This window comes from Sinocyclocheilus rhinocerous, unplaced genomic scaffold, assembly GCF_001515625.1.
Source record: "Sinocyclocheilus rhinocerous isolate Xijiao unplaced genomic scaffold, SAMN03320098_v1.1 scaffold88, whole genome shotgun sequence".
NCBI lineage: Eukaryota > Metazoa > Chordata > Actinopteri > Cypriniformes > Cyprinidae > Sinocyclocheilus > Sinocyclocheilus rhinocerous.
The window spans coordinates 463,823-491,512 of NW_015652292.1; the positions used below are offsets into that span (position 1 = coordinate 463,823).

A 27,690-nucleotide genomic window follows, 5' to 3' on the forward strand; every position below is an offset into this window, starting at 1 on the left:
AAAAAAAAAAAAAAAAACCTTCCTGACCTTATGGCATATTAGTGTCTGTTATTAGTAATAATATTTTCTCCACTTTCTTGACAGCTACATGATTGTACACAGAAATAATCCCGTAAAACAATGGATACCCTGTTGAAAAAACCAGCATATGCTGGTTAGGTATGTTTTGACGCTGGGATGCTGGTTTAAGCTGGTCCTTTGCTGGTTTAAACTGGTCCTTTGCTGGTTTAAACTGGTCCTTTGCTGGTTTAAACTGGTCCTTTGCTGGTTTAAACTGGTCCTTTGCTGGTTTAAACTGGTCCTTTGCTGGTTTAAACTGGTCCTTTGCTGGTTTATGCTGGTCATGTGCTGGCAAAGGACCAGCTTAAACCAGCATCCCAGCGTCAAAACATACCTAACCAGCATATGCTGGTTTTTTCAACAGGGTAATGTAATATCCTGAACAATAGCATCCACCTAAAAAGTTAACTTTTAATGAACTTTTGGGAAATGTCTTCATTATGACTCGATCCGTTGTGACTTCTAGCACTTTGTACAGTTAAAGTCAAATCAATCCAAAACAGACCCTCACTTTTGCTTTAGAAAAAGATGTGAATTAATTTGGCACTGCAGGCTTATTAAATTGAGTTAACGCGATTGTTCTAACGCTGTTATGTTAAACAGGACGTAATTCAAAAATGTACCATGGTATCAAAATAACATACCATCATATTTAGGGGAAATAATGTAATAATAATAATTGCAATATTTGTTTCTTCCCCCATTTTTCACAGTCTATACACAGTATGTCCCAAACGTAGTTGGATACTAAAACCACATTTCTGAATCTCATTGAATTACACATAAAATATAAAAGCAATTTTATACAAATTTGCAAACAAATCGTGTTTAGAACTAACATAATTTATTTGAGCTATTTTTTTTTTCAGTTACACTTAATCAAAACTGGGTTAATATGGAGCAAAATATAGAATGAGAGGTGGAATGGGATTTTTTATTTGAAAGTCATATTTGCATGTCGATTTATCGATGCATTTTTTTCTAACTTGATTTGAAAAACACATCCTGAAATATAATCAGGGATATTATTTCCTGTTACTCCTTGTTTTATCACTGGAAATTAAGCTTTTATGAAATATTACTTTAGAAAAGTGCTCTATTTCCACTAAAAATGCCTCGTGCGTTTATTTTTGATAGCTCCATTTTAAGGGTTTAGGGCTTCTACATTTGTATGAAAACGGACCACAACATATTTACATATTAGTTTTATATAATGCTGAAGGTAATACAAGAAGTCAGAATGTTATAATTTATTCTACAAGAATAAATTATTATAATAACTAATAGGCCATATAGCCTATTAGTTATTATAATACTCAAAATAATTAGTACTCTGAATATTATAATAACTAATAGGCTATATGGGGGGAACCTATAGTTACCTTTGTAAAATGCAGACCTCCGATCAATGATGGATCTTGTCATATGCGTTTCTCCACACCTTCATTTCGTTTCTAATGGAAATGTTTCAGAAAACACGTTGAAAAATCCCATAACAATCCACCTGACAAAGCACGAAACAAACACCTGAGGGAAATTATGGAAACATTTTCATGCCATTGTTAAAATGAATAAAGTTTTTGAGTCAGACCAGAGCATATTTCTTAAAATCTGCTATATGACTTTATAGAAATAATAGCCTACTTGAAATTACAACACAAGCATAGGCTATTAATTATACGTTTGAACGGTGCTTTATTTCAGGATTTATCCTGTTTTCCCATTTCATCTGTCTCCTCTTTTTCTATTTTCCCAGAGAGTGTGAAATGAAGTTGAATAAGTTTGCTCGGGGTGACTGCTCTTGGCAGGAAAGCGGTATTTTTTATTCAGCAAGTTGAGGCGATAAGAGGGGAAGTGTGATTATGATAGCGATCGGTCACGCGTCGATACTCAGTCTCCCCCGCGCGCGCAACGCGATACTGTCGCCCGGCGCGCGGGGCTCTCTCACATCAGCCATCGATCGCGCGCGCGCGGTAACTCGAGACGCCGCAGTTTGTTTCCAAGCAGCTCCGCAGCCGCGAGATCAGGTGCGCACTGGGCAGCCAAAGGGTGACAGGACAGTCATGATGCACAAACTGCGCTTGAACTGTGCGGTCGCCCTTTGGCTGCCCCTATATGTCTCTCAGTCTGTTTGTGCGCACACCACATTAGTGACCTGGCTCATTCCTATTATAAACTCTGAAATGTAAAAATAGACGTATTTGTGTTTAGAGTTATTATAGTTAACTAAAACCATCAAATATTGTTGTTACTTGAAATAGGCTACAATAGACTTTAACTGAAATAAAATAAACAAATTTTAATTTCATTTATTTTCAAATGAAATTAATTTCATTTTCATTTAGTTCATTTTGATGTATAGCCTACTAAAATAACTCAGACTAAAACTGAAATAAAAATGTATGAAAACCATATAGGCATATTTAAAAAAAAACAAAAAAAACAATAAACTATATTATCTCAACAACACTAAAAAAAAACTCTGCTTGTGTTGTTGGAAATATTTCTATAAAAGTGTACTCCATTTTGAGAAATATAATTAATTAACACTTTATTATTTGCCTGGATGGGAAATAAACAATATACATAACATGATAAAAGTGGAGAATTAGCCATTGCTGAGTACGTGGTTTTAGGTGACAACCGATTGTAATTTTATATTTTCTTAACCATCTTTAGACATTTTGATTTTCTCATACTGATTTCTGTAAATGTAATCAAACAGGATGAGATGTTTTAGACCGCCACAAACCAGCTAACACCACAAAACATCACAGAATTCATCACAACCATTGCTCAGGGTACAGGGTAGAAAGTGATCTTGAGAGAAAAACATCACAAATTAAAATAATATTTCCAAACACGTTCTGTTTAAAACATTGTTTTTAGAAAGAAAATATTTCTTAAAATGGTCAGTTTTTCAACACCATAGCGCCCAGAAAAAGAAAGAAAGAAAGAAAGAAAAAGATAATAAATACCGTTTTTTCTGAGCAGGGATATGGCCAGTTGCTCAAACTGAAGTATTTATTTAATTATTTAAAATTTATTTTAATACGATAATATTAAGCAAACCAATCCTTAAAAGGTTTGACATTTATGTTTAACATTTTATCCAGTATATTAAAATATATGGGGACAAATATCATAATAGAGCAAACAGACCTTATAAATATATGTGTGTATGTATGTATGTGTGTATATGTATGTATGTGTGTGTATATGTGTGTGTGTATGTGTATATGTGTGTGTATGTGTATATGTGTGTGTGTGTGTTAAAAAAAAAAAAAATACGATTTGTTTTTTAGAAGCTGAACCATGTTATTTCAATTATGAGTTGAATCTAATGTGGGGTGAAGAAGCTCTTGTCTTGTTGCAATAAATGATAATAGGACTGTCTATGCTGTCTAATCACAGCACATTTGAATATAACAACTGGTTTAAATAGTTTTTTACTGTGTTTCTTCACATTTGTTTTTTTTTAACAGCTTCAGTTTCTTTCTTTACATCTGTTTCAGTTTCTTTTATATATATATATATATTTCATGTCTCATATTAGCTACACATTCAACAACACTCAACTTGCAGACAGTGAATAGTGCAGAGAGACACTAATGATATAACCAGAACAAAATTGGAAATATAACAGATAAAACTTTTCTGGGTCATTTTAGTGGCATTTTGTCCACGAGCCCAAGTTAATTTCTTGGCTTCGCTGATATCTCCTGTCCTGGTAGGAACAATACTATATATGTACTTACATCCCCATCTAGTGGTACACATGATACATGGCTTACTGTTAATGTACAGCCAAAGAGTGTCCACTAGGTGACGTAATATAACTATCATTTAAATTGGTCATGAATTTGAAAATGACTTGGTACATTTTTTTTTTCTAAGGAGAAGAATAAAACAGACTGATTTTCTGTTTGATCTACACATGTCAAGAGACTGCAGATTGCTCATATTTGTTACTGTTTATAAGCTGGGTCAGTGTTGTTTGGCCTCTGTCCAGAATGCCTTCAGAAATTCTTTAGAATATCCTGCACATGCACAGTATTCTCCCGATGGTGTTTTATGCTGTTATGCATCACTCTGTTTGTCATGATTCTGGAAGAGTGTAAAGAATGTTATAGGCCACAGAGTCCGAAGCGCTATCCCGTGAAACTGTGCCATGCAAGCAGAGCCAGAATGGGAGCTTGTAAAAGTGGCTCAATGGAGGAGGGGTGAGCCTAAAATTACAACTCACTAGTTTCCTTTTAGATAAGACGCTTAATCAAAGCAGTCAGATGCGTATAATTCACGTTACACATGCACAAACACACACTACAAAAGGGCTTTTGATAGTTGTACATCTGTTTCTTTTCTCATGTGTTCTCCTCTGAACCAAAATGACACGCCTGACAGGATGAAAATCTGATTATGTAATTATCAAAGGCTTACATAATTACTTCAGATTTTTATTTATTTTAAATCATGTCTGTGAGTGATGTAAACTGCCTTCTGCGGGATTATAGATGGTTTCGTATTTGTCAGACATATCCATATCTACTCTGGCATTTGATTTAGAAGGTTTTTAATAGACTTCCAGACATGAGACGAACTATTTGTGTATGTGTGTGAGAGCGAGCGAGACAGCCAACAGACAGTACGGTCGGTGGCAGATGTGACACACATGTTTGGATGTTTTACATCTATCCAAAGAAATGCCAGTAAACAAGGTGATATTTGATCATCACATATGCAAGCTATTTCTCTCAATTTTCCTTTTTTAATTTAAATTACTTGTGTGTGGACACATATTGTCACTTTAAAGATGACCATTTTGAACTTGGCCTATATATTACAAACAGATAGACAGACCGATAGATAGATAGATAGATAGATAGATAGATATATAGATAGCATGGCAACATTATATTGTGCAGTATGAAAATGGATATTCATTTTAAGATTTGCTGAAGATTTAAGTGTTTTAAAAATTATTCGTTTTTTGAAAGATACATCATCTACCGTTTATTTAATTATAAACACTTAAATATTCAGTATTCGCGGATTTAGATACATTAAAAAGTATTACTATGGAATAGACTAACATTTTATTGAATTACCACGGTACTTTTTGAAAAACAACACACTCTGGCATAGGCTACAATAAACATGTCACGTGGGCATTGTAAGTATATAAAATTGGGCTATATATAAAACAAACATGTAATGTACACAACACATATAAAGATGGGAGATTATATTAAAAACTTTTCAGTCAGAACTAGTATAACTCGTTGTCATTTCCATCAGCAGTTTAATTTGTAAGTGGAATTATGGAGCTCGGCCGCTAGGGAGTGGATGAGTACATTTCTCTGCCTGTTTTTCAGCTCGGGAGGGGAAGACAGACAGGAATGAAAGCTTTTCCTCAGAGTTGAGGAGCAGGTTGGGCTTTCGGTCGCGAATGAACGATAACAGACCGACCGGCGAACAAGAGGAGTTTATCGAAAACCGCTTCCATACTTTACAAACAGCCGCGCGAATGGAGACGAGGGCATGAGGCGGAATATGTGTAGACTTTGTTTGGAGCGAGACATGAGTCTAGGATACTGATTGGAGTTGACACAAGCCCAGCTCCAGTAGCAACTCTATCCATACTTCACCTCCAACCCCCTCCTTCACTCCGCAACCAGGAAATCATCGTGCTGTGCTGCTTATCCTTCTTCCCACAGATTAAACAAAAACGCCAAACCCCTCCGTGGGTTCATCCATGAGGATCTCGTCGGTTTCTCTTGTGTTTTCGCCTCTGGAAGTTCGGCTTTACGTCTGAAGAGGATCCGCGCTATCGTCGAACAATGAGGTAAAGCACATCAAAGCACATTTGTTGCCGTCGCTGTTGTGTGTACTTAGTTTAGCGCGCTACAATGTAACACACATAGTGTTGATAATGACCGAGGCCGCATGTGTGAGTCCGGTTTGCTACTCACTTTCTGTTCTGTAACTCGCTCCTGTTGGAGGTGGGTCATCGCAGGAGCAAGTGTGTCCTTTCTGAGTGTTTACACACTGCAGTTCGTTCGGTTTGTCCGGCTTTGACAGCCAGAGAGTTATCGTGCTAGCTGGTGAATGAAGCTGCTGTGAACATTTATTAACAAATTTGCTCTGATTTTTCATGGAATACTTTGAATGAGTTTAAATTAAACGAACCATGCCACCAAAATGGGTGTCTGGAGAAGGTGATTTTTAGGCATTCTGTCAAACGAATGATGTCTTTAAATTGTTAATACATACATTTTTGCCATCTAAAGCGAAATGATTTTTAAACAAGTATTTGGGGATACACCTATCCTGTAAAAATATTTTTTTCTGTTCATTTTTAGCAATTAGCCTACTAGCCTTGTTCTCTAGCTACTTCTAGCACCATGTATTTATTAGAAAGAGAATATAATCCTGAGATTTCTTCAAATATTAATTTTTCATTGATTTATCGTTTATTGTACAAACTCATAGTGCAGGGTTGACTAAACACAATACTGTATATACTTAAATATTTACATATTTAATTTATTTGACATTTTTAATCATACAATTTTAAAAGAAATATTGGAAATATTATTTAGCTCTATAACAGGCTATTATTAATTGTACTTTTTTAATTTGAAAAAATAAATAAATAAACGTTTTTGGGGAATATATCGGTGAACCTATTTCAGCAGTAATTAATTTTCCCAAAACTGTGAACCGTTTGAAAGTGTTTTTAAAATATGGTGTGCAGATGTAATTTTTTTTAATAAAATCAAGAACTTTGTTATACAAAATACACAATTTAACAAACTAGTATCGATAACTGTATCCTCAGGCGGTACACACGAAGTTGTTTATTGTGCATGTTGAAAATGCAGCTGTCAAACTGTAAATTGGCTCTTTGTAACACGTAGCCAGTCCTCTTTTGTGAGCCCTCCCGGTTCTTTCTGGTCTGGGAGTTGGCCGCGGCGCGAATGCACAAATCCTACTGTGGGGAAGGCTTGGCTCATGAATATTAAGTATGTCACGGGACGTTCACCCAGTAGCGAACGTAAGGCTATTAATATTTATAAGCAAAGCCTTTACCATAGTAAGATTGTTAATTTGGCGGTCAGGGCTGTACCCGGAACTAACCTACATTTGCGCCATACATGGAGCACTGAAGCCTGATAATTCCACATCCTGCTGCGGCCACTTTTTGTTTAGTTTAGTTTAGTTTAAATCAAACAAATATACACCACTTTATTTTGCCAGAGGAGTCTGTGGTCAGAAACCACTAGTGAAATTTTCTGTTTTCGTTTCTAATTCATTATATAGGCTAATTAAAAACCCCTGAATTACATTATCAGTATAATCATAAAAAAAAAACATTTTCAGAATTTCATTTTTTTTGTAGGCTATTTAATTTGTCCACTTTTGCTTCAATAACAGCAAAAGTGGGTATTTTAAATACTGACAGCTGCTAAACCTGATGATTATGTTCTCCAGCATGATTTGAAATGTTTCAGAGTATCTTGTGCTTGAACGGATGCAAGAAAATCTGACCATCTGTACAAAGGAGTTAATGGTCTGTATATAATGTCACAAATTTGTTTATGTTTGAATAGTGTAGTCGTGTCTAGGTCCGAATCTTAAATATTTATTTTTCATTGAACTTCATGATTTTCTGTTTTATGTGTTCTTAAAACATAGTTTGTTGTTTGGTTTATGTAAAATTCTATAAAGTGGACATAGACACTGGGGTGTGCAACCATCCAGTTTTGTTTAAAGGAAGGGAAGCACCAACGCATCTTTAGAATTTAAAACACTAATTTTGCTATGTAAATAACAACAGTAACCTGCGTGATGGGTTTTCGTCAATTCGTCTCTTAGATCTGTCTCACACCAAAATAAAAATGTTTAAATAAGCAGATGCCCTGAAACCTCAGCTATGCATTTCCATGTAAATTTTAGTTTACGTGCAATGTTATCAGACAACATTGGTTATATGTTGCTTTTGTGACACATAGGAAATTTGGCACAGGGAGGACTGCTCGGTCCAAGCAAAGGGCGCCGGGGTCGGTGCCGACCACGCGTACAACCTTGAGTTTACTGTGTTGGGTCTGGTTGCATAATAGGTGAAGAATGGGATGTTGTCACATTTACAAGTTTATTGTCCTGTCATGTTGTGGAACGTCAATATCAGAATGCACTGGAGCGGTTAGCGCCTCATTTTGAATTTCACCAGGCCATCCAATGCAACAATGGCCTCTCAAACTGACTGGGAAGCCCAGTATTGAATTCATGGGAACCCAGGTTAAGTCACTGACCTCCAGTCCCTGGGTTAAAATTACAAAGGCAAAAAAAAAAAATCAAAGTTCTAGTGATATTCAAACACTATAAACAGTTCTCTTTTTTAAAAGGGAAGTATGCCATTTACTAGTGACTTAGAATGGATCAAACCGTGTGTTATCTCTTAAATCAATTTTTTAAATAATTTTCAAAGTTTTAAATTCCTTGTTTTATTGTTGTGATTATTGTTTTTATTTTATTTTATGTAAAGCACTTTGAATTACCATTGTGTATGAAATGTGTTAAAAAATAAAAAAATGGAGTTAACGGTTTTTGCAAATGAACTCTTCATATATTATTATATATTATAATTTTTTGGGCAAAGTTTTCTATTGTGTGATATTCCTTAAAAAATAATGTTTTAATAAACATTATTATATTATTACTTTGAGAAATACATTCTACTGTACACTAGTAGTGTGTTTCTGTCATAATTTCCTTGTGGTTTAATATTCACAGACACTGGTTCATAGGGCCCTAACTATTGCTTTACCATTTATACCGCAGGATATATATTTGCACGACTATTAGTGGTGCGGACAGCTTTATGATATTAACACATTAAGTGACGCAGAAACATTGAGTAATGTGAAAATATAAAGTGGGACACGTCCCAAACAAATCAAGATGAGGAAGAACCTGTTATTTTAGGGGTTGAGTGTAGTTGTTATGGCGTGAGTTTGGGGCAGGACTGTCTGTTTTGTCTGAGCAATGAAAGACACATTATTGAAATGGAAAATATCTTTTTTTTTTTTTTCGCAGTTGTGGTTGGTGCCCCTAGTGGAACCGAAATGACACCCTTCAACTTGCAAACACAAGCGCACAGGTGGTTCGCATGCAGCTGGCTTTCCACACTTGCTGTGTAATCAGTCCAGTTTGTTCCTGTGCGTATTTCTGTCACTGAGACACAGCCTGTCGTCCTGGAAGTGCATGTCTGATTAATGGCAGCGCTGTGATTCACTGCTGTTATCAGACTGATGACTGTGAGGGACTCGCCCAGCATGTCTTTATCTAAATGACTTCCACTCAAGTGCTTCTCCAGGCTAAAGGGCTTTAGGGTGGCACTGGTGGCTTCGCGACCCATGCCAGATGCTGCAGTGCGGTCCTTCTGCTGCTGGTATTTAATTTCTTATGATCCTGGGTGGTTACAGACCATTAGATATCGAAATGATAGAGGAGAACAAAAGCCTCAATTAAAATGGGGTTTTCAATGGCTGATAACGATATCTAGAGAGCAGAGACTGACTGATGGGTGATAAAATGGAGAGATATATTAGTGAATAACAGATTTTTATGTATAAAAGATCGGGAATATAGTGTAGGACACAGACTGGGCTGCTGTGGGAAAAGTGTACAATTCAAGTTACCCTAAACATGAGAATGCTGCTTTTATATCTAGTACTTCAAATAAAAGCATATAGGCCCAGTTTCACAGACTTAAACCAGGACTAGGCATTAGTTAAATTAGGCTATTTAAGCAGTTTTTATAAAAATACCGTAGAAATAAACATTACTGATGTGCATCTTGAGACCAAACAATATGTTAGTGTTTGAATTTTATAAAATGTGCTGCTGATATTCTGCGTTATAAATGGTACAGCAGAGTCTTCACCAGTTGAGATATAATCTTTACCAGTGTGGCTTATAAGAAGGTGCATTTGTTGTTTGATATGAATACCTCAGATCAGGTTCAATTTGATTAATGCAAAACCTTAATGCTTTTAAGAACACAATGAACTATAGTGCTGGATAAAAGCAGAGCATTAAGATGAAGGCTGAGATAGAATTGTAAAATGGCAATAGAATATTGTATTGCTACGTTATATTGATGAGGGTTGTATGGAAAAACAAATGAATCAAGGAATTTTTGGATAAACAACAAGAAAGAAACCAGGGGTACACCACAATTGTATGGATTCAGTTTTTTTTCCCCCATCGATAAAGAAACAAGCTCATCTAGGGCTGCACGATTAATTGAATGCGATTGTCATGCGCATTTTGTTAAAAAAGCCAGTCATCTACATATGGGATGGCCTGAGGGAGAGTACATTTTTAGGAAATTTTCATTTTTGGGTGAACTATTCCTTTAATGGAGAAAAAACAGTTTAATTGGTAAACTCCAGCTGATGACGGATGATATGTAGACATAAATGACCTCACGTTTAAAGTTGTTCTCTCCTCACAGCTATGGCTTGTGGGAAGGGGTTAGCTTGAGGTCAAATACTGCATATCATTTGGTCTTCATCAACCCTAAGTGGTCATCACTGAATGTAAATCTTTGTTGAAGTACATTTACAGGAATTAGTCACTGCCAAGAAAGACCATTAAAGGGGACATGGACCTTAGGATAAGCAAAAAGACGATGATGTTGAATGCTAGATTCTGATTAACTGACAGACTGACTTGAGCTGAATAATGACACATTTGTCTTCTGTGGAGCTGGTTTTATAGCTGAAATTGAAATAGTTTTATAATGATGACCGTTAACACTGTTATTTTCCTTTTATTATGCTGCTAAGACACAATCTGAATAAAGCACTATATAAATAGATGTGCCTTTGCTTGACAGGCATTCAAGAGTTGTTGATTACTTCATAGTTGCAGTTGTACATAGTTGAAAAATAGTTCTGAACTGCATTACAAATATTAACCATATTAGAGTTTCATATCACTTTGCCAAATTAAGAGCCTTACATCCTACTACAGAAGAACCTGAAGACATTATTCAAGCAAATATTTTAAAAACATGAAAATGGCAATGAAAGTGTGTTTCTGCCACTGAATAAAAAAGGTAATTGCGAGCTTTTATCTCACAATTCTGAATTTTTTTCTCAGAATTGTGTGATTTTTTTTTTTTTTCTCCACAATTTTGATTTCTTTTCTCGAAATTGTAAGGTATAAACCTGCAATTGTGACAATTTTTTTCTCAGAATTGCAACTTTATATCACACAGTTCTGACTTAATAACACTTGCAAGTTTATATCTCGCAATTCTGAAAAAAGTCTGATTTGTGAGATGTATATTTATAATTTGCGAAGAAAAAAAGTCAGATTTGTGATATAAAAAAAAAAAATCACAATTACCTTTCTACTTTTTTATCCGGGGCAGAAACAGGCTTCCATAAATGACAATTTTGATATTAATATGAAATTAGTAAAGAAACGAGTTTCTGTTTCTTACTTTCTCAGGAACTTGCACACAATTAGTTTCTCCACTGAAAATCTACATCAGATTTCTAAGTAGTGAGGTAACTTGCTATTTTTGAAGTCGTTGCTAACTCAAATATCTTTGCTATTTGTAGAGAATCTACTGCCCAATCCTGCTGAGAGCGTAATGCACAGTGCATTAATTTTCAATAATTCAATGGACTGTCATTAATTATTCTGTACGTAGAGGACATCCCATCCTACACCACCTGTGTATCATCATACAGTCTTAGGTTATGACTGAGAGTCTGAGACCAAAAATGGCTATTTTTCGTCATGAACCAGACTCGGTTGTGTAATTGCAGCCTTTCTTGCCTCAACATGTCCTGATTCTCTTTGGTATTTTTTTTGTTTTGGTGCTGGCCCGTCGTAAATCTTTGGAATTGCAGCCCTTATGCTAGCCATGAATCATCCATAGGCATTGAAAGCTCAAATGCGTATTGATCTAACTGAGCTTTTACATATTCAAATGGCTTAAAATATATGAAGAATAACCGCCTTAAATAAAACGAAGCCATTACAGTCTTGCATGCAGTGCAGTACTTTGACATACAGATCTCATTGCTAATAGCAAATCACAGCATGTTTAGAAACAAATCTGAAAAAGTAAGACCGCATAATGGGTTTCTTTTTACAGTAAAGCGGCTTGTAACAACTGAGTTAGGTATTTAGTCATGTTCTGAGGGGTAAAAAAATCCCATTCCATTCCTCCACAGAGGAATTGATTGTAGCGATAATATTACACTCTAAAAATGCTGGGTTAAATACAGCCCAGTGCTGGGTAAAATAGGGACAAACCCAGAAATTGGGTTGTTTTGACCCAGCGGTTGGGTTAAATGTTTAACCCAACCTTCTGGGTAGTAACCCAACCGCTGGGTCTACACAACACACTCGCTGGGTTTGTCCCTATTTTACCCAGCACTGGGTTATATTTAACCCAGCATTTTTTAGAGTGTAATGAAACCATTTAAGAGGGATCTAGATTTAGGTTATTCAACACAGATATATGCTTCTATAGAACCCAAAAATTGAGTTTTAATTTATTAAAAAAGAGCTACACTATAATCCTGAAGAAAAGGCCAACAGTCGCATAAGTCAGTTGATTTGGAAATGGGAATTGTACCAAAATAGTAGTGAATAAATTCTCCTTGTGATCTTAAACAACATATGGATTTACATCTAGTTGTATATGTGTTTTTATACTAATAATTTATTTAAAAATTATAATAAAATTGTTTTGTGTTTTACCATCATTTCTGTTTTGATACTGTCATTCAAGTCTTGTGCTGTTTTGGTTTTGTTTATGGTACTTTGGTACTTTTTGGTTCTAACCCTTTGTTTATGGTAATTTTTTTTTAATCCCTATGGATTGAGTTTTTTTGGACTGCACTTCACTTTTACAGCAACAGTGGAGAACCTGTTTTAGATTTGTGCAATTGTGGAAATCCTTGAAAGACTTCCACATTTGCACCACTGATATAATAATAATATTTCTTAAAATCTCTTTCTGTATTCAAATGTAATATGTCTCGGAGATCTATTTAACATGTTAGATCAGTAGTGGGGGTCGCCGTGCACCCTTCGGCATATGTATTTGCTCGCTGTCGTTGGCCTCTGTTCTGTTAGGAGCCTGGCACTGGGCCAGAGTCACACCGCTTAGCTTGGCCTCCTTACAAAGCCTCTGTCACGCCCTCGCCACTTGCTGATTGGTTCATTATCCAGCTCGATTGCTTTTGAATGGCTGGTGAAACAGCCCTTAGACAAGATTAGGTGCTTGAATTGCCACAAGTTGCTTACAGAATCCTATAGCGTTAAATGCTGGCAATATCCATCAGTTTCATTCTTTGTTAAATGTTTGTGGGTGTTCAAGTCAAAATAACCACATTGCTCGTTTTGTGCCATGTGAATTTACTGTATTGTACAATTACCATGTTTATCAGGACTTTGCTGACTTTGAAAGATATTCTACTAAATAATTTAAATATGGTAAAATGTGTTAAATAGAACTGACAGTACTATTGGAAGCTGGACATACAATCAAGTTAGTCAAACATTTATTAAACGTATAAAAATGGGCAGGCGAACTTTGTCAGTAGTTCCTTTTTCTACAGAAATCGCACACCATCTTTCTAAACTTGTAATGAGAAGTGCTTATAAACTTGCTGTTATCAGCAAAAAGGGAAGCTTTAAGGGCTTCCTCATGGTGGCTTTGAGGGTCACAATAAAAATTAGTATTATTAAATATAATAATAATAATAATAACAACAATCATAATAAAAATAGAAATTACATAAGACTATATACAGTGGTGGCCAAAATATTTTCACTAGCTAAAAAATGTTTTTTTTGTTGTTGTAATAATCCACTGAGTTTATTCAATGGATTATTACATTTAATGACAAAATGAATGTTTTGAAATGTAAGCTGATATTTCCTACTGACACACTACAGCAAAAGATAGAAATAACTGACTTAAAACCATATTTTAGCTGGTGAAAATACAAGTGCTCTAATAATTTTGGCCACCACTGCACATCATAAAATTATAAATATTACTAATTTATATTTTTCTAGTTACACTCAGCAATAAAATGTTTTATGTTTGAGAAATTGTTATAAAATATTATAAAATGTTTTATAAAGATACACTCTATATTTGTTTGTTGTGAAATTTTGTCTACATTTATTTCAAGAATCTGACAGTAATAATATTTGACTCTACAAATTAAGGAAATACATTAGTAAAAAGATGTTGGGAAACCTGTGTGGAGTTGTATGCACTGGTTTTGGTTGGCCTGTTGATGGAAAGTATGGCTGTCAAAATGACTGAAAAACTAAATTCGAATTTTCCACTTAAATATTATTAAAATTCAAATTATATTCGAATTTAAAAGGCATAATTTCAGTTAGGGGGAAAACATTTTTTGGCTTCTCTCCTGAGGCCACAAGAGGGCGCATCGAGCAAAATATTATGCACGTTTCTTCAAAGCGTAATAAAATAACACGACTATCTTTGAAAAAAGTGCATAATGTTTAAAATAATGTTTATAAACCATATATAATTAATAAAGTTGCTTAAACAATTTGAAAAAAAAACCCGCACCATGCATGTATGTATAGTTTAAAGGGGTCATATGATGCTGCAACACAAAAGTAGGCTACTTTCTTTATTTAAAAACACGACACGTTTTTGCATTCGAATGTGGATTTTTTATTAAATTCGACGAATATTCGAAATTCGATTTTGTTTTGACAGCCCTAATGGAAAGAAATGCTGATGCTTTTTTCTGCATTTGGCCAATCATACAATATTATTGGCAAATAACGATAAACTTCAAATGGCCAAATATCAGGCCTTTAATCAGACAAGTACAATACTAAACAGTCGGAGAAGATCGATATGTTTGAGAAAAGAAATGGTATTGAACTAAATTGTTTGCTTTTATTTTATGTTGTGGACATCATCGTTTGATTTTTGTGAAATGAAATTCAAATGCATGTAAACCAAACCCCTCATGTTAAGGAAATGTGTTGCTCTGGGACTAACAAAAAACGTTAGAGACATCCAGGAAACCAACCGGCTCCAAATCTATTGAACAGCTGAACATGAAAGCTGATGCTTCATGGTGCCAACAAAGCTCCCGATTGAAACAGTGAAATTTATTCACTGGGGTCTTGTGTGGCTTGTGTCGATTCGTTCTTTAACAGCAGGAAGTTGTTGTAGGCCCCAAGCGGTTTTTCACGCATAACAGTAACCTTTAAACTGTGATGTATTCTGTTTTATCGATCATAGTACACTTATTTGTTTGAAGACTGTTTCTTTCAGCATATGTGTCCAGATAACACAACACTGAGACCCATGTGCACAAGAGATGATGTCATAACGACCAGCTGTTCTGTAGAGAACAACTGTTTTAATCACACTATCTGTATATTCAGAGAGAGAGAGAGAGAGACAGACTGAGTGTAATGGGGTTTAATGGACCTGGTAGTAAAGGAGTCCATGATTTAGTCTTTATTAGCACAGATCTCATGAGTATGTCTAGACAGATGCAAAGAAATTTAATAGCACTGTATTGGCAAGAAAAAAACCCTTAGTTGATCTGTCTGGCATCACTTCCATAGACAAGGCTCCCCTGGATGTGGAAACATAGACATCATATTTTAAATGTTAAAATGGCCATTTCCAGGTCTAGACAAGTCCATTTGGACTCACTGGACGATAAAATGGTTTGAAAAACACAAATAATAATTAGTCCTAACTTTATGTACTACTACAAAAAAAGATGTGTTAGACTAATTCAGCTGATTCAAACTGATGAGTTTTGAATTTAAAGTGATAGGTCACACAAAAATGAACATTCTGTCATTATTTACTCGCCATCATGTTGTTCCAAACCTGTATGAATTACTTTCCTCTTGCTAAACACAAAAGAAGATATTTTAAAGAATGTGGGTAAGGGTAACCAAACTGTTTCTGGTACCCATTGACTTCCATAGTGTTTTTTTTAATAGTATGTATGTCATTGTCAATTTTTTTCCAAAATACATTTTTTTTTTTTTTTCCCAAAGTTTTAAACTTTGAAACATTCTTTTATGTTCAAGAGAAGAAGAAAAAAACTCCTACAGTTTTGGACTTGAGGGTGAGTAAATGATGGCAGAATTTTCTTTTTTGAGTGAATTATTCCTTTAAAATATTAGCAACATTTAATGAGAACATGTTTTTTCTCCTATAAAAACTATTAAAAAAGATTTTTCAAAGTTGTAAATAAACCAAAGATTGTTGGAGTTTGTTTTACCAGAAAATACTATTTCAGTCTTTCTTCAAAATTGCATTTTTTTTCAGTGAAATACCACCTACCATTCTGGGCTGCATTTCTCAAAAGCATCGTAAGCCTAAGTTGATCGTAGCTTCATTGATGACAATGGCTCTACGATCAACTTAGGCTTATGATGCTTTTGGGAAACGCAGCCCTGAGTAGCAGTAGCACATTTCAAATGCAAGGCCATTGGCTTTTCTTATTTTAGCTATTTCAGATATTTTGTAAAAGCTGTAGTTATTGACTCCCACAGCAGATACTGCTTTATTTTCTTTTCCCTAGTTTGCCTCTTAGTGAAATGAGAATGAATACAATACAAGTGTTCTTGTTTGAGGTTGCTGTCGGTTTCTGAGGTTAAGTGCGGCAGTCGTATGGACAGCCTGAGATAAATTGGTCTGGTGTCCTGAGATGTCTGGTGTCTGACCCCAGTGTTGGTCATGACTCTCGACGTTCTGTTGCAGATCAGTATGTCCAGACCAGACGATTCATCCCCAACAGATCTCCAGTAATGAATCGCATTTACTGCATTATTAACTCCAGGAATTTCATATTAAATTTGTCTTTCTGGTTCTTTAACTCAGTCCACTTGATATTAACTGCAAGCGCCCGTGGAGTTTTACTGATGAGCGTGTTAGGACAACAGGGAGCGGAATGATTGGCTGCCTCTTCTCGACTTCCCCTTTACTGTGAAGGGGGGCTCTCCCAGGAAAAATCTGTCAGGGGGAGATATGCTCCAACCTGTAAAAGGAATTGAGAGCAAAAACCTACTACCGTGTTCGATCGGCCAAATATGTCCATGTGGAGTGCTAGCCAGGGACGTGAAGTAGGAGGAATGTGTTTGTTCTTCTGTCGCTGCTTCAAAGAGCTTTTGCTGAATGTTGAGGAAGCAGTGTCTTAAAGGGCTAGATCACTCAATAGTGAAAATTGTCATCTGTTGCGCAGCCTTATATCACTTCTTCTGTGAAACACAAAAGGGAAATTTTTCAGGAATGTCCTGGCCTTTGTTTTCCATACAACGGAAGTGAATAATGTTTGATGTTCAAATCAAAGTTGATCAGTACCACATCTAATGGTGCAAGATTGAATTTGATGTCAAATGTTAACTTGAAATGTAGTTAAAAAGTTAAATTGAGCTACTTTAATGATGCTTGTTTTGTCTGTTTTATTATGGAGTTTGACAGCCCATTCACTTTCATTATATAAAAATACAGTAGTGATAGAAAGCTTGTGAGCCTTTAAAGGTATAGTTCACCTAAAATGTAACTTCGGACGTAATTTTCTCACCCTCATGTCGTTAAAAATTGGTATGACTTTTTTTTTCTGTGAAATATGAAGATATATGGAAGAACGTGGATTCCAAACAATGCTGGACCCCAGTGAGCTTCAATATATAGACATAAAACACTTTTTTAAAGATGTGTTCCACAGAAGAAAGTAAATCATACAGGATCGGAATGACATGAAATGTAAGTAAATGATGGCAAAATTGTCCGTTTAAAGACTTTTGCATACATTTTTGCATAAATTTAACAAGCAGTTGAGATCTTAGTCCAAGTCATCATCTTCAACACAGAGAATCAAATTACATTGTGTATTTTACTTAAGCAAAATTACTCAAGAATGAATGTCTGGAAAAACCTAAACCAACCAAATGCTTATCTGTGGAAAAAGTGCTTGTGGGCTTTCTTGGATGAACTGCTCTCTTCAAGTCCTTCCCCAACGTTTCTGTTGGATTCAGATAAGGGCTTTTATTAGGCCTTTCCAAAACATGACATTCTTCTATTTTAACCACCTTCAAGACTTTCCCGTTATTTCCAACTAAATGCAGTGATTTGCTCCTTGCTTTCCTGCCATGGAATGCTAAACACTATTAGCCAATGCTGGAGAGGTCTATAGATTCTTAGATGTTACTGTGGAGTTCTTTGTGACCTTCCTGACTATTACACATCTTGCTCTTGGAGTGTTTTTGTTGGACGATCACTCCTAGATAGAGTAACAGTGGTGTTGAATGCTTTCCATTTGTAGACTATGGACCTCAAACCATAGGCGGAGAGTGAACCAACTCCAGGGTAAGGCTAAAAGCAGCCAAATGTATTAAGCATCATAAACCCGTCTTTTTAGACAATAACAAGACATGGGTGTCATGTAGGCTTAAAAAATGTTTAATGGGACTGAATTTGTATTTAACGTGATTGCAATTTAATAAAAACGTTAGAAATTGATAAGTATATAACGTTTCCTTTCCACGGTTATTCAAACAGCGAATAAATTATATATAGAAAGTGACATTATCACTAACATTGATCTATCGCGAGTTTAAGCACTCTCAAAAAAAAAAATATCGTTATAATCACTGAAACTGTATACACTGTGAAATGAATCTCTTACTTACATTGTACGTACATCTGCGCTTTGTTGTTTATTATGAGAGAATTCGCAAGAGTCCGGTATTCAGTCAGCGAACGCGCGCACTCAACAAAACTGATGAGTTTGAACGATGACTCATCTGAACTCCTCTGATTGGCCATTGCATTCCTAAGCTCAGCAGAATTGTGTGTGATTGGTTAAAATGCGCAACACCGTAAAAACATCTAAAATGAAATATGGTGCAGCATGAGCAGATCTTAATTTAATGCCGCAATCGACACGGTCTATTCATATTAATTTTGTTAGCAACAGACGTAATAATTTAATTTGTTTGTGCAGGGGCATTTTTGTCCAATTTAGTGGGATTTTTGCCACATGTCCCCAGGCCAAGCCTTACACACACTCCGCCTATGCCTCAAACTCTTTTCCAGCCTGGTAGAGCCTTATCAACAGTTTTCCGGAGGTCCTCAGAAGTGTCTTTTGACCAAGATATGGCAACTCTTGCTCTGTTTACACATGGTATTAAGATGCGTTTCCGTCAATCCAATCTCAAGTGAATAACGCTATAATACAGACATGAACGGAGTCTAAAACGTTTTGAGCTTGTCCACTGTTGACCACTTCGAAAATGGGACGTGTTGTGAGAAAGCACACAAAAACAAGTGATCCAAACTTTACTGTTATACCAAAACACACAGTTTATGGTTGAAATTAATTTGCACAATTTTCCTTCAAGGGATGAAAAAGCCGCTTGGAATTGTGCTTGGGAGTGTTTTGCTTTGATGAGAGAGTTTTTTTTTTTTTCACAGAGGAGAAAGGAAAAATTAACTGTTAAAGTGGCTCTTGCATGATTCAGTGCTTCTTACAGAGACTCTAAAAGCTGTAGCCTACAGCACTTCGAACAACAAGCTGAGACTTGAGAGATGAGACAAAGAGAAAAGTTACAGTAACTAGAGCAAAGCAAGTAAGCGCTTTAGCTTTGCTTCGCCACTGTCTTTGACAGGCATCACAGACTTTCCTTAAGATTTGAATGACCAATTAAAGTCTTTAATCATGATTGAAATTGGTTTTGGATTTATTTGTTTTGGTCCTGACAAAAAAAAAAAAAAAACGAGTCATGGTACTTTCTAAAAAAAAAAAAAAACTTAAGACTTAAGATAACACGCATTCACTATTAACTAAGCGTTTTCCCTGAATAAACTCTGAAAATGCTGCTTATTAAAGGGGTCATATGATGCGATTTCAAGTTTTCCTTTCTCTTTGGAGTGTTACAAGCTGATTGTGCATAGATAAGATCCCATAAGGTAGTTGTTAAAGGGGTCATCGGATGCAAAATTCAATTTTACATGTTGTTTGAACATAAATGTGTGTTGGCAGGGTTTGTACACATCCACCCTATAATGATAAAAATCCAGAATATTTTTTAATCCCTATAAATAATATCCCCTTTCTCAAATCAAGCCGTTCTCAGCTTCTTAGCTTTGTGACGTCACACAGACCCAGGCCCCTCCCACGATTGTTGATTGACACTAGAGTTTTACCTTAGACCCGCCCTGAGTGAGCTGTCATTAGTCCGCCATTGTTTCACCGCCGGAGCAGATGTAGACAAGAATGACTCCTAAGTGATTGAGGTGTTCTGTTGCTGGATGTAATAATGAACATAGCAGTCATCATTTACTCCCGACATCTGAGCCGCTGAAGACGCAGTGGATTACTTTTGTTTTTGAAGGGAACGTGCCCCCGATCTACCTCAATGCATTTATTTTTGTGCGAATCATTCATGATCCAGCCTCACCTACAGAATAAGTGAGTATAAGGTTCTTTTATGAATCTTTGTAAATCGTCTTTTCTAATAACGTGCTAGTTAGCAAGTTCCGCAGCTAAAGTAAACAGTCTCATGAGAACGGCTTGTCACCCCACAGAAGAGAGGGGCGGGGTGAGCAGAGCTCATTAGCATTTAAAGAAACATGCACTAAAACGGGTTGCTATGTGCAGAGGTGTTTTTGGCAAGTTAAAAGGGGTTTTGTTTTACACTATCATTGCGAAATTTTAACCAACGTATGTTATAGACCTTTCCCTAAAGAATCATATCAACTTGTGGAAAATGGGCATCTGATGACCCCTTTAAAGTTATGGTATGGGGTAGGATTAAGGAGTCTAAAATATGGCCATGCAGAACAAGGCATCGATATGTGTTTTATAAGTACTAATAAACAGCCAATATGCTAGTAATATTCATGTTAATAAGCTACTAGTTTTTTTTTTTAGTGAGAATTGATCCTTAAAATAAAGTGTTATCCTTATTCCTAACGTCAAAAACTTCCATGTTACTACCATGTTTTTTCTTTTTTTAAACCATAGTAATACTATGCTCATTTGGATGTCTACCATGCAATTATGGAACTCTTGTAAATACCATGGCTCTCATATGAGAATCATTCTGTGCCATTGTAGTTTAGTTGTCTTGCTCAACAGTTATAGTTTTTCCAGTATTGGGCTTGAACCATTGACCTTTGTATTTTCCAGCCTTAAAGCACTAAGCCACCTCACACACGTCCTCTTCATGAGAATGAAGGAGTGATTAAGAAAAGTTTTATTTCGCGGCTGCATAATGCTGCTCAGTCTTTTAGTTGATATGGAAATGTGGTTAATGAAAAACATAGTTACACTGTAAATGTTGGACATCTGTGTGCCATAGAAGTATAGCAAAGTTACAGATTCTCTCGAAATAAAATTGACCAGTAGAGAGGAAAATAAAAAAAACAAGGAATTTTGGCATTCTGGTTGGTGAATATGTGGTGTGTAAGATTTGTTTTTATGTAATATCCAGTAGCCTGTCATTTCAACATTATAGCTTCTCAGAACACATTAGAAATCACTTACATGAGTGGAAAAGCAGATCTAGAATTTCACCCATGGAAATGTGCTTTTTCGCAGTTCTAATTATAAATTAGCACAAGTATCCAAAACGTTGTGTACTTGGAAAGGACAGCAGTGATGGGTCATGAAAACACATAATTTCTTTTCATTGAACTTCAAAATATTTCACACCAATCAAAATTTAGTTTCGATTTAATTTGTCCTCTACATCCTTGAGTACTTGGCTGAAATGTTTTTATGATATATTTAGCTTTATTTGTGAATAAAATTAACCAGCATTGTTAATCTTGAAGGATTTTAAAATTCTCATCAGTTTCTCTGAAGACTTTGGCAGTAGGTCATTTTTACACCACCTCTTATAAATCACATATAACCAAAAACTAAAACAGTTTTAGCCCAGCTGTTAATTCTATTTATACCATTCAATAATTGCTTAACCAGAGGACCTGTTGAGTGTGAGCATTTATTGAAATTTACTTAAAACCCATACAGAGTTAAAACTGTGTTAGCAAGACTTGACAGCTGATCTAAATGGCTATAAAGCATGACACATTCTGCTGAGAGAAAGACCCTTCAAGTCCCATGAGTTCACATTCTTTTCTTCTTTTGTCCAAACACTCATCTGCCAGTCTGCGTATCTTATCCTCAGTGAGTCACTTTAAGTACACTGTGACCATTCAGCCCTTAACTTCCCTCTTTGAGGCGTTGTTGAGCTGGAGAACCAGGTGAACAGAGAGGAACATAACATATTTGAGACGTTAAAGGAGAGATGAAGGAGAGAGAGAGAGAGTTTCAGACAGATTAGTGGGCTTGACTCTACTTGTTAGTGTTCAAGGGTAGCTGTCAGCACAGCCTTATACAGACATTTCTTCAGCCATGCTCCGCAGTTTCCTGTTAACTCCTTCATTCCTAGGAAACTGGCAATTTGTGGTTCTATATAGGGATGCGCCGATCCGATATTCATATCGGGTATCGGCTCCGATAGTGCCATTTTTCTCAGATCGGGTATCCAAATCAGTTTTTTTTTTTTTTTTCCCCGATTGTGCGAATTATTCCGTTACTTCTGAAGCCATACGATAGCTTAATGTGAGCTACATATGAATATTTAAGTCCTTACATTAAAGTTCACACAAACTCTTTTCTCCGCTGTGGCTGTCAGTCATTCGTTCAGCCTTTAAACCCTGGTCGCCGAGTTCGGTTACAGCAGTCAGCTCGGTAAAGCTCTCTCCAAGATCATTCTGTGTTCCCATTATACTTGATTTGTAAATACATGTCTATGATTTAGCAAAAAGGACTTTATCTTCTTGCCGGAGTTTAATGCTGTTTTGTTACTTGCTACCGGGTGTCTGTGAGAACAAAACACGGGCGTAGAAAAGACTATAAATTGTTTTCAACGTGAAACTGTAACTGAAATTTAAAACTGTTAAAAGAAAGGCTCAACTTTGTGCTTTGCAGTTTTTAACACGAAGCGCTTAATGTGCGCACATTGTAAGCGCTTCGTGCTCATAGACTGTATAAAAACAGTTCGTGCTGCACTGTATTTGTTTTGTCCTATCGTATCTATCATATGTTGTTGCCTTATTAAAAAATATGCTATACATTTAAAAGAAATGTATTTTAATTTTATAGTAAATACTTATATATAAATACATTCATGCATGTTTTTAATGAATGGATTTTATAATAATACAAATAGCAATGTGTAACATTTTACCATATTTAGTGCAACACTTTTATTTGTTCCCCACAAAATATTGTTTTTTTATTAAATGTTTGGATTTCTAAAATTATTGTGCACTGATTTTTCTAGAATAACTTTTGCTGCCGAATTATCCACTAACCTAGTTTATGATACATTTTTGTCATAGATTATAAATATACATAGGCCTATATTTTTTCATATTTGTTTATTTTATTTTTCTTTATAATGAAGTAGTCTGTATCTAGTAGATCGTGAAAGAATGATTATCAGTTCCACACACAGAGATATATAAATTCTACATTTATTTAAATGAGGGAAAAAAACTTCACTGGTATAGGATCGGTATCGGTATCGGCCAATACCGAACCCTAGGTATCGGAATTGGTATCGGAGGCGAAAAAGGCGGATCGGAGCAACCCTAGTTCTATAGTAGAGTGTCATATATATTTAAAGTAGAGACAGTCTGTTATGTTGTTTAAATTGCAGATAATTTCTAGAGAGCTGTGTGCTTTAAACTTTGCACAAAGTGGGTTACTGAAAGCACAACTAAAACTTACATACTGATATTGATATACTGATTTGTCACTACTTTGAGTGCATATAGAGCGTATGTTTGCCATAGGACTTTTTCCAAGACAAAGTCCAGCTTGTTTTTAAGTTATTTAACCAATAAAAACTCAGGATAAACAATAAATTGTCACCATAAAGGAGTGGCAAAATTGGCCTTTAAAACCAACAGAAAAAATTAAACATCCAATATTGGTTGAACAAATTATTTTATTTTAATTTTTTTTATCTCCCAGAATTGAATGTTTAATTATTTCTGGCTATCATAAGATTTTAATTTACATGATTTGGCATGGATTTAAATCTATCATCAACTCAAACTTATAAAATAAAAATATAACTAAATGTCTTTGTGAGAATTTATGCAAAATAAATTTATAATGTTTTTTAAATAAATGTAAAAAATGTACAAAAAATATTTATAAAAGCCCTCCTAGGGACAAGTGTTGCAAGTTAGCTTCAGCTACAAGCACTGTGATTCATGCATGGGATGACTGTTATTCCAGTTTCATCTATGTTTATTGTATCTGTCCCTACCAAAAAAAAAAGAAGCTAATTATTGTGTGAAGGATACAATGTAAAACGTACATTTTCTGTACGCCCGTTTTTGCATTGGGTCAGAGGGAATAATGCTGTTTATGTTGTGAATATATTAGATCTGTTTTATATGTATGGATTTAGTTTTTGTCTCCACTGCTTCATACAGTGTGCATTTGCTTGTTATCTGTCCATGAAGGCAATTGTTTATGTACAGTATGCGTGTGTGCGTGCCTTTCTCTTCATTAATAATTCACTGCACACACTTGGTTTCATCCCTAGTTCCAGCTCGGCCTTCCCATATTAAAAATGTATTTATTTCTCATAACTGTATGGTTGAGTCTAAGCCAAGCTCATCCTGATCTCCCTCCTCCTTCACTTATCCTCTGTTCTTTCTGTGATTGCTGTTATCCTGTCTTTCCTTCCATCTGGTTAACCTAAGCTCCCCTCCAATAGCAATCAACATCTGCGCACGAGGAGTGTGTGTGTGTGTGTGTGTATGTGTGTGTGTGTGTGTAAAAAAAAAACAACACTCGGCAGGCCATAGAGTCAGTCCTTATTCGGCATTTCTTGGAGCAGGAAGTGGGCTGTGGCCTCTGATTGTGATGTCACAAGAAGAGATTGTATCACAGTTTGCAAAACATGGAGAAAAAATGAGGAAAACTGAGAAATATAAGTGACTTTGGTCACTTATGTCACAGGCCTTTTTATTTCATTTTTATATTTATAATACTGTTTATTTTATAAATGTATTTTTATTTTTTGCTTTTCAGTGCCTTTAATGAATGCCTTTTATGATTTGAAAATCCATTTGACATATATTTAGTCATTTAAAATGTATGAAAATATAAATAAATATATTTTAATATTTGAAGCATTTCTTTTAATAACTGTCCCTCTGTTGTGTCATTTCCCTCTCGACAAACAGTTTTGCCCCTGATAAGCTTTTAGCAAATGTTAGTGTAGTTGGCTACCGTTTCAACACAACTTTCAGTGAAGAAACACAAGAAAACAAAGAAAACGTGCAAACAGAATAATTTTATTGTGTCATTTCCATCTGAGCTGTATGTATTTTTGTCAAATTATGTAGTGAAACTAACAGAAAAAAATCTTAATGTAATTTCCACCACAAAATGCTATTAAACACAACACATAATATGAGATGATGAAAATAAAATTGTAGTAGGAGCAAAAAAATATTACAATAACAAATTTCTGTTGTGATGTGTTACTGTATGTCTGCTGTTGTTAGAAGACAAATGAAATAAGCTAATGAGAGCTTGAAAAGTGTATTAGGTTTATTCTCTGCTTACAGGACCAAAAGTGTCTGTAGTTTATGGAACCGCTATAAATGTCTATTCATTGTCGTCTTTCTCTATACAGAAGACTCCAGAATTCTGCCTTTAGTTGAGTAATTGTGAGTGTAGGTCAAAGGATTTAATTGAATAAACATGGAAGAATGTGAACAAGGAGCCAGTGCAGCAGCAGCAGCATTTGAGTTTGAAGATGATTTGTTTTTGTCCAATCTATTTCTTAGAGACATTATAAACAGTCCAGGCACAAATGCGCCGCCACATGCAAGATGATGTCAGTATGACATCACAGCCCTTGCTCGATGATATCCTTGTCCTTGTTTGTATATGTTTGTGACAGACAAATCCAGCTGTGTTTTTTTTTTCCCATTCACTATCAGTGGATTTCTGATTCGTTCAGCCAAAAATTAAAACTCAAATTTTTTTTTTTCACTCACCAGACAGATATATTGCCACGGTCGTTATTTAGCATTTTCAGCCAATAAGCTTTTCTGTTTGGCTGGTTTGAATCGAGACTTTTTGTGTTTTTTTTTATTTGTATATATTAACATTTAATTTCAGAAATTGTTATACATGTTTTATTTACTATGTTTGTCTCTCTAGTACTGCTTGTGTGGTGGTCAAGAATGACCTTTTTATCTAGTAAAATGAATATGCTAGGCTATATTTTAGTTTCATAATGTTTTTTTGTATTATATTTTGTATTTTTAGAGGATTTGTATGATACAAAATTATATTTATGGAATATTTATGATCCATTTATTACCTGTTAACCACTTTGAGCATAGACCTGAAAACGAAATTTTCAACTTGAAGGGGACATTGGATGCCCATTTTTCCACAAGTTGGTATGATTCTTTAGGGTCTTCATGAAATGTCTGTAACATACTTTAGTTCAAATTCTCCAATGGTCTTGTAAAACAGCACCCTTTATACCTATTAAAAACAAACACACTAGAAACCTAACCAAATGTAAAAAAAAAAGCAAAAAAAAAGTGAATATTTAATTTGATGTCCCCTTTGAACTGTGAAAATCAAAGCCTTAGGTCAAAACATGTTATGTTTCAAATTTGAGGTTGATAAATAAAACATTTCAGTAAGCTTTCAGTAAGATTTTGGGCGCAGTACCAAATGTTTCCACTAAATGAAATTTGCTTCCCATTCATTTTTGACCACGAACAGTACTAATGTGACTAATTTTTTTTAGGACCATTTAACCTATTTGAATTCAAAATTCTAAAAAAAACTGAGATGCTGCATTTTTCAGTAAATTAAATAGTGTGATATCATATAGGCCTGTACTGGCTTTATATATCAGTCATCGGCCATCTTGCTCTCTAAGATATATCTATCAGCCATCAAACAATCCAAATTGGCCAACCTCTACTCACCTTCATGTTGTCTGAAATCGTTATTCTGAAAGCGTCACACATACACATCAAAACATGTAAATAACAGAATTTCCATTCAAACAGTTCCTTTAAGAAGTGGCTCTGTTTGTACATTTATGTGTGGTAGTTCAAATTCTCCAATGGTCTTGTAAAACAGCACCCTTTATACCTATTAAAAACAACTCTGTTCACAGCGACCTGTTTTGGTGCATGTCTCTTTAAATGATAATGGGTCATATGATGCTGCTAAAAAGAACATTATTTTGTGTATTTGGTGTAATGAAATGTGTTTATGCGGTTTAAAGTAAAAAAAAAAACATTATTTTCCACATACTGTACATTATTGTTTCTCCTCTATGCCCCGCCTTCTGAAACGCGTCGATTTTTACAAAACTCATCGGTCTGAAAAAGCGAGGTGTACTGTGATTGGCCAGCTATCCAATGCGTTATGATTGGCCGAATACCTCAAGTGTGTGACGGAAATGTTACGCCCCTTACCATACTGTGAT

The 27,690-nt window shown here is 35.4% G+C and overlaps 1 protein-coding gene across 3 annotated transcripts in view; it reads left to right on the forward strand.

Moving 5' to 3' along the window:
• Positions 1 to 5,371: 5,371 nt before the first annotated feature.
• The window catches only part of vaspb (vasodilator stimulated phosphoprotein b), a 38,477-nt gene continuing 16,158 nt past the window's right edge, over positions 5,372 to 27,690 (forward strand). For all 3 annotated transcript variants that reach the window (XM_016520292.1, XM_016520294.1, XM_016520293.1), the window contains exon 1: positions 5,372 to 5,905. In XM_016520292.1, coding sequence (XP_016375778.1) covers positions 5,901 to 5,905 — 5 coding nt within the window. In that variant the 5' untranslated portion in view covers positions 5,372 to 5,900. The remainder of the gene's footprint in view (positions 5,906 to 27,690) is intronic.